The 8728-nt window shown below is 39.3% G+C and overlaps 1 protein-coding gene across 1 annotated transcript in view; it reads left to right on the forward strand.

The window, feature by feature from the left end:
- UGGT1 (UDP-glucose glycoprotein glucosyltransferase 1) overlaps positions 1–7893 on the forward strand; it is a gene marked incomplete at both ends in the record, with an annotated part of 43814 nt that extends 35921 nt beyond the window's left edge. Inside the window, 10 exons of the mRNA XM_082003689.1 lie at positions 256–340; positions 1364–1452; positions 1934–2038; positions 2631–2715; positions 4007–4189; positions 5404–5564; positions 6043–6157; positions 6819–6935; positions 7250–7409; positions 7868–7893. Coding sequence (XP_081859815.1) covers positions 256–340; positions 1364–1452; positions 1934–2038; positions 2631–2715; positions 4007–4189; positions 5404–5564; positions 6043–6157; positions 6819–6935; positions 7250–7409; positions 7868–7893 — 1126 coding nt within the window. The remainder of the gene's footprint in view (positions 1–255; positions 341–1363; positions 1453–1933; positions 2039–2630; positions 2716–4006; positions 4190–5403; positions 5565–6042; positions 6158–6818; positions 6936–7249; positions 7410–7867) is intronic.
- Positions 7894–8728: the final 835 nt, after the last annotated feature.

The following is an 8728-nucleotide window of genomic DNA, read 5'->3' on the forward strand; positions in this document are numbered from 1 at the left end:
TCCCTTGCCAAAGCGCAGTGAACTGAACAGAAAATCACATTTCGTGCTGAACAGAAGTTGTGTGAGATGAAATAAGCTAATTCATTTAAAAAACCCAGTAAGTGTGTGTTCAAATACATGTATTTGTTACTTTGTTGCATGTCTCAAACCTATTCTACAGTGCTAAGGTTTAATACCACTTAGAAAGGTGTGTGGAAGAAATAAAAAAGATCTTTCTGCTTTGTAGTAAAAGTCGGTATTTTACTGTCTTTTCAGCCATGATGGCACAGACTCTCCACCTGAAGCTAGTGAAGTTATTGTTGTTCTCAACAACTTCAAGAGCAAAATCATTAAAGTGAAGGTGAGTTTTGAAAACTAGAGTTGCTCCTAAAAAAGACTGTTTGACCAGTAGTGGGGAAGAAACTTTGATTAAGGCCTGATGATCCCTTCCTACAAGCACACATCTGAGGCAGTTTGCACAAAGTTCACATCGCAGTACCTATAATGGAGAGAATTAGCCGTAGACTTAGGTTTTTTTTTTCCACCCAGGCGAGAATGACACATAACTGCTGTTTCTTTTGTATGCCCATGAGAAGCAATTATGCTCACATTTTACTGACTCAGTTGTGCTTATGACTTAAGAAAAAAAAGTCAGTTTTGTATGTTCTATATATGTCTAACAATAAACATTCAGTGTATCCATTGCATCAGTATTTTACCTGTTACAGACAAATTTGACTCATCTGGTAGTAAATTCTCTATCAACCTGAGACAGAGTAGGTGAGAAGGGGTTTTTTTTTCCTTTTTTTTTTTTTAAGACAACAGTAAGTGAGTAAGCTACTGTCTCTTAGGGTTGCCTATCAGATAATTACATAGCTGAAAAGTTTAAGGACAACTGATAGATAAGTGATGGCTATAACACATCTGGTTCACACTTCCTCACAGGACTTACTTGTGCTATTCTGGGACATTCTCTTGATTTGCTGCTTTGTCTGTCTATCTGCTTTGGAGTCTCAGTGGCCAATAAAACCTCTTAGAAACAGGAATGGTGTTGAGGTGTTGGGTTTTGCAAATGGTGTTTGTTGGTTGGTTGGTTTGAGGGTTTTTGTTTCCCAGTCTCCATCATCAAGGATGGTCACTAAACACCTCTTAGCAAAGCATTTTAACCACCTAGACTAACATGCCTTTGGTGTCTGAAAACAGCTTTGGAATCTGTTCTGGAAACATCATCACTACTGAGCCATTCTCCAGACAGCTTAGGTTACCCATCAGCTCACTGGACAGAATTCAAATGGATACGCGCAGAGCCAGTGTCAAAGCAGCACTCCATAGCTGTTTGCCCAGTATGTGGTTCCACTCATTAAAGCAATGTCATGCTTTACAGGTTCAGAAAAAAATAGATATGATGAATGAAGATCTGCTAAGTGACGGTACCAATGAGAATGAGTCTGGATTTTGGGAATCACTCAAATGGTAAAACTAATTCAATAATAACCTGCAAGTCTCTTGAAACTGGAAAACTGTTTAATAATAGTTAGGTCTGTGATATTCCACAGGCATCTATTAAGACTACTTGAATCTCAGTTATGCTAACTCCTTATATATCATAGGACCCCTCTGTTTCTAGAGAGCTGAGCTACTCCTTTGCCCCTGCTTACCTTCCCTTACCCCCAGTGCTACTTGTGGGCCTGAAAACATTCCAGGAGCTGCATCTCAGCTAGCCATCTTTCAACTGAATAGATGTTCATATATAAGCTACTGGGTCTTCCATGTCTGTGGCTGCAGCACTCTGCCTCACGGAGGATACCCTGACCGGCATGAGGGGGATGACACCAAACCCCACAGTTGTACTATATTAAACCACGACTGTAACAATTTATAGTCTGTTGCACTCTTTCCTATATAGCTGGGCCTTACTATCTTGTCCTTTGTATAAACACATTTGTCCTTTCAGGGGATTCACAGGAGGACAAAAGAATGAAGATGTGAAACAGGATAAAGATGATGTACTAAATATATTCTCTGTGGCTTCAGGACACCTGTATGAAAGATTCCTACGGTTAGTTCAGAATTTATAATCTGGGTGTCTCAAAAGGTAGAGGTGCCTGTTTTCTGCAAGAAAAAAGGTTAGAAATTGCAAGAATATTAAAAAAAAAAATTCCAATAACTCAGAAGTCCTCTAGATTTTGCATCTACTGTATTATAGGAACTTTTGTCTGCATAACATTCATACGTTCCAAATAGACTCTTAAGTTTAATAGATGGTATGTTGCTGTCCTAGAATTTTCTCACTACAAGATAACGAAATACAAATGTATTATTAAGAAAAGTTATAGAGCAAGTCATACTTCCTTTGGAAAATGGTCTGAACTTCTGTTCTCAATGGATTGTGAGAACCAACAGGTTGTATATTCTCTGTCTAGTTAAAAGTATATAGATATGGGGGTTTAGTAATTTTGTAGATAAAATTAAGCAGTTTGCAATAGGCTGAAGCTACCTGCTTTTTCTTCATGCCTGAAGATCAGTTACCTGACATATAACTGCAGTTAGTCTAATAATGCAAATCAGCCATTTGTAATCTGTTCTGCAGCTGATCTCTAGTGGGTGGCAGTTGTTCCTGTAAATGCTTTATTTTTTTTTTCTTTTGATAGCATAATGATGTTGTCTGTGCTGAAACATACCAAGACTCCTTTAAAGTTTTGGTTTCTGAAGAACTACTTATCGCCTACATTCAAGGTTTGTTACTAATTAGAAATTTATTCTATCATGGGGAAAAGTTTTAAAAAATAAACCAAGTTGCAACTTGCATCATACTATTGTGTAAACGTATGTACCATTACCTGTGTGTATACCTTCTATTTTGACAAACATCAAGTTGTATAAGCTGGTGGTTCTGCCTAGAAAGCTTTGAGAAATGACAGGTTGACAGTGGACTCATGCTGAAGGTAAATACTAAAGGGAACAGCACATATTAGGAGTATCATACTGGAAGAAATAGGAACTTTTTTTTTTGTGACTCGCATGATAAAGGTGTCGATTGTTAAGATGAAGTTCAGGGCTATAAACTTACATTTAACACATACGGGTTGCAAGTTTATAGGAAAAAAAAAATCTACCAGAGAAGCCATGCCTATGACTAGGTATGGAGAGAGTTTTGTAAGAAGTGACATGAAAACTGTGTTTCAGACTGACTAGAATACATGAGCAGTGCATGGTAAAGGGTGATGTGAGCCCTAGATGAGTACACCTGGAAATACTTATCAATTATATGCGATACATCATAAAACAAACAGCAGGATTCAAAGTGGAACCCAGAGGTAAATGGATGTCAAAACGTTCAGGAATTTGCAGCTTCTAACATTTAGTATTAGGAAGTAGCATTTCTTAGAGAATCTTGCCTGTTCAGCTTGAAGTCAAGGGGAAATAATTGGCAGTGTCCCCATTGCTGCAAACATGGGCTGTGTTGTGACTCTGCTGTTGTCAGTAATCTCTTGGGGTGGTGCTACAATATGCTTCCCCCCTCCCTTCCTAATGGCTGTGCTGTACCAGCATCCCTTGGCTAAACCTGTCCTCGCCCGTTGTCGGAGGAAGCCTCACAGATGAGAATGTCAACTGATTTGACAGTGGGCAAGTTGTAGTACAAAAAATTCTCCCACTTCTCTCATGGAAGAGCCCTAAATAATAATTCTCCCATCTGTGAAATTTTATGATTTGAGTAATACATTCTTTTAGAGTGATCTGTGGATCACTATAAAATGGCTGCTAAGTAACTGTGTGGGGAAAAATGCCAAAATATTTAGTTGTCTTATGATAGTTGGCTTTACAATTTGTACTGATTGTTCAGTTTGGGGTTGTGTCTTTGTTTGAAGTAACAATGAAACTGTAGTTATTCTTTGTGGTATTTCATTTTCTAATGTTCCATGCCTTGTTACAGGACTGAAGTCTCTCTCTTGTAATGCACTTTTCTTTTTCCTGCAGAGGAACAAAGAACTGAGATAAGCTACTTTTTTTCCCCTTCCCTCTGCAGGAGTTCATCCCATACATGGCAGAGAAGTACAATTTCCAGTATGAGCTTGTCCAGTATAAATGGCCACGCTGGCTTCATCAGCAAACAGAGAAACAGCGTATCATCTGGGGTTACAAGATCCTCTTTCTAGATGTGCTCTTCCCATTAGCTGTTGATAAAATCCTGTTTGTGGATGCTGATCAGGTAACACAGAGGTTGGAATTACTTGATCTTTTCCTTTTTTCTTTTTCTGTTTTTCTTTTCTCTAAGAATAGAATGTTCTTGAATACAACTTCTGTATTATTGGAAAGGTTGCAAGTTTGAGCCCTTCGCAGGCATGACTGAAGGTTGCTTCTGTAACTATAGCATGCTTCAGTGAGTGCTGTTTTTTCTGCCTGTTCCCACAAAGATTGGTTTTGTTGGCCTGTCTTTTACTGTTGTCTGGTTCCTCGTTCACTCACTGTGATTCCAGCTAGTTTGCCAAATAGATTCTTGTCTCACCCTTCCATTTTTCCAGTTCCGTCTGTTCTCCCAGCCTGCAGATCAATTACCATATACAGTATTTTCCTAAGTCACCAAACACCCTCCCTCTCCCACCTCCTGCTTTTAACCTGGCCAGATCTGAGTGGCTTTTAGAGGAGCGAGAAGGCAAATCCCTTGTGCACGAAGCCACGTCCTGCTGCAAAGCAAACTGTGTCTGTAAGGCTTTGTATGTGCTTACTGCCTGGATGTACAGGATACGTGTGCAGTGAGAACTGCCAAAAATACTCCTTCAAAAACTAATATGAAACTGAGAAGTACAGATTATCAACATGTAAGAATAAAATGCCTTAGGTATTTTGGCATATGTACAGCATGATCCCATGTCAGTTAAAACCATTACAACTTATGATAAAGTATCACCTAGGATAAATTTCCAGCTACACTGTTCTCATTTTAGACAGTTTTTGACCTGTTTATAAAAGAGGTATTAATGCACTTTTTTGCCTGCCAGAGTGGTATTTTTAGAGTAGTATTACTGCCACAACATCTGTGTCAGAAAGACATTAAAAACCCTTCATCCCTGAAGGGTTTGCAAACTTTCAAGAGGAAAGGATACAGAGGATCACAGCAGAGTTCATGTATAGTTGAGAATTCTTGCTGCTTATTACGCAACAATTTGGCACTTCAGCTGTCAAACCAACCACTATCAGATTATTTTAAGCTCTATTTTAGTTGCTCCAGCTCTAAGGGCAGGGAAGACCACACCTTTTGTGCTGTGTTTTTGTAGTACATATACATAATGCAAAAAACTGCAGAGTCTGTAACAGGTAATTCTTCCCTTAACTTTGCTCAGTTTGCATAAAATCCTGACCAGCATACCAAAACAACCTGTGGCAGGCTTCTACAAATACAAATAAAATGCCCTCTCCCCTCAGATTGTGCGCACAGATCTAAAGGAATTAAGAGATTTCAATCTAGATGGTGCTCCTTATGGATATACTCCGTTTTGTGACAGTCGAAGGGAAATGGATGGCTACAGGTTCTGGAAATCGGGATACTGGGCAAGTCATTTAGCTGGAAGAAAATACCACATCAGGTACTGAAGAATTCAGTTTTTTCAAAATAGAGGGGGAAAGCTGTTGCTACTACTTAGAATTAGCAGAAAACTAGCTGAGGTATACAACACTGCATGAACCACTTTTTGCTTACTGTTGCCTCTTCAAGGTTCCATTGCCTATGGTCCATTTGAAGCACTAGGGACACTGAAGTTACTTTCAGTATGCTACAGCTTTTACAGATGAAGAACTGAAGTGTTAATTAACCAGACATCTTCATTTGTTAATAACAAATGTTGGAAGAAGGGACTGCATGACAGCAAAGCTAAGATAGATTTGTTGAATTTTTTTTTCGTATGTGCCATGATCTTATTAGAACTGCTTTCCTACCTTGCATTAGGTAATTTGATGTACTGCCACCAAGAGATTGTTTTAGCATATTGTATCTTGGGGTCTGCTGGGGCTGCAGTAAGTTACCCATCAGTCAAATGTCATTACTAATTGCATCATCTCCTGTAGTGCTCTGTATGTTGTGGATCTGAAGAAGTTCAGAAAGATAGCAGCTGGAGATCGACTCAGAGGACAATATCAGGGTCTTAGTCAGGATCCTAACAGTCTGTCCAACCTTGATCAGGTGTGTTTTTATGGTGTTTGTTTTGTTTTATTTTACTGGGGTATGATGGCAGGTTGGGACCACTTCTTTCCTGGCCAAACTTCAATCACAGCCAGTGGCAGTCCCCTCACACTCTGCCTTCAAATGAGGCAGGTATTGATAGCATCAAATATAACTGGTGGGTAGAAATGGCACCTTCCCCTTAAAAGTCTCAAGACTATCAAATTTTTCAGTACACTCCAAGTCAAATACATAACACAACTGGGTACTTGTTTCTTGAGGTATCCAGCTCTGCATGCTTTACTATGCCAGTAACATGGCAATAAAGGCTTGTACTGTGGCAGATGGAAAAAATAACACAATGGTTTTAATCAATTAAGAATAGTCTTCCAAACTGGTCCAGTACAGGTTTGATACTGGATTCATATTACTGCTTTAATACTGTTTGCTAAATAACTAATTTTCAACAAAATAAGATGAACAGTTGTAGTATGCAGGTTTTTTCCCCAAAGTATTTTGTTTGGAACGGAATGGAAGGTTGATTCATCACTTGTTATACGCACTGGAAAAAAAGCCTCTTTACAAAAGTTAAACTTCTCAATATTATTTGGTTGGGGGAGGGGTTGTTCCTCCCACCCTGCACCTTGTGGGATCAGCTACTAACTCTTACTCTTCACAACAGGATTTGCCTAACAACATGATCCACCAGGTGCCCATTAAATCACTCCCACAGGAGTGGCTGTGGTGTGAAACGTGGTGTGATGATTCCTCAAAGAAGAGAGCAAAAACCATTGATCTGGTAAGCACAGTATGGCTCCCTTGTTCTTACGTCACAATAAAATACAGTGACCAGTTTTAGAGGCAATTCCCTACCTCAGATCTAGGCACCTCATTCTGTCTTGTTACTTCAATGTCTTCAGACTTCAGTTTTCTCCTCGAGCTTCTATTGCACCTGGAGCAGTGGCGTTGTTATGAATTTGCAATTCTAGCTAAACTACAGGCCTGTGGTGTTCACCAACAACAGATTAATTCCACTAGGGGGAAGCATACCTCTATTCAGTAAATAAACCTTTTTTACACATTGTCTGAACAGTTCGTGTGTGTTGTTTGCAGTGTAATAACCCAATGACCAAAGAGCCCAAGTTGCAAGCAGCAATGCGTATAGTTCCAGAATGGCAGGACTATGATCAAGAAATCAAACTGCTCCATAGTCTTTTCCAGAAAGAAAAAGAAACAGGAACAGCAGCTAAGATGCCAGGACAACACACACATGGTAATCCTTCTGACCACTTCCCTTCTTCTTTGACTTTTTTCCTACCTATTTGGACTGGGGTTAAGTTGCATACTTGTTCACTGTAAGCTTGCACCATGCAAAGGCTTGCGGGCAGGATCTGTTAAATAATCTGTATATTTTAATTGGACAGAAAGGCCTTGCTTTGAGTGAGCCTGGTAGAACTTAACTTGATTCTGAAAGTTAGAGTAACTGAGGGCTATATTGCACACTTGTTCCCGTTCTGTTAAAGACCCTCACTGTTCCTGCAATTTTATGAGTTTGGCCTTATCTTAACCCTTAATTAAAGTCCCGCTATACACAATGGATATGAATAGTTCTTCAGTCACTGGTAACTTTGCAAAGCACAAGTCTCTGGGGGTTATATACTAATTTTTAAACCAAACTGCCCTTTGAGGCAGCTGGACATGGAGTGCTCATTTTTCTCTCCTCTTCTACAGATCCAGCAGCACATGTGGAATTATGATCCATGGAGAAAAAATTCCAGTTAGACTGTTTCATAGACAATTTTTATATTGAAAGCTAGTTTTTTCTGGTATGTCTGCAAAACTGCTGAATAATTGAATGGGATGATGTATGCATTTTTATTACTTGCCTTTGGGTTAATTTCTGCATATGAAATAGGATCTGGATTGCTGGAATTAGCATTACTGGTTTTTTGCACCTGTGGTGGAAATGAAAGAGCCCATGATGGAATTTAGCATTTCAGAAAAAAAACCTTCAAAATCCACTGGAAAAACCACAGCCTGTTCCTTCAGCTGTTGCTACCTCCACCACTGATGAAGATCCTGTTAGCCTCACATCTAACTTTGAGAGCCTGGAAACCGCAGACCCTTTGAGCCATTGGCTAGAATGTAAGTCAAGTCCTAGCTTCAACTGATGGAGATAATTTTTCCAGGTAACATTAAAAGGCTCAGAATCATGCCTTGAATTCCGATACTGTTTTATCTGCGGGTTTTCAAACAGTTTGAAATGATTCTCAGATTTCTTCCGTATGTCCTTGACTTTTTTAACAAATCCAGCATTACTTAGATTTTCCTGTCTTTATTGCCCAACGTTTGAAAGTTTGGCTTAATGTAAATCTACTTAAATGCCCATCCAAATACAAATGCCTAAGCTTACAAAGTGAGCAGAACATGGAATTTGATAGCTCGGTTCATCCTAGGCCATCTGACTTGAATCAAAGCACCCTCCTTCCTTCCTACTCAAAGTTTAAATCAGCCTGCCAAACGGGTAGGGCCTCACTCTTGCTGTGGTTCGCTGATTCTTGAATGTTTCTTGTTTATGAAAAATCTGTGGAA

Source organism: Phaethon aethereus, assembly GCF_964289735.1.
Source record: "Phaethon aethereus genome assembly, chromosome: 9".
Lineage (NCBI taxonomy): Eukaryota > Metazoa > Chordata > Aves > Phaethontiformes > Phaethontidae > Phaethon > Phaethon aethereus.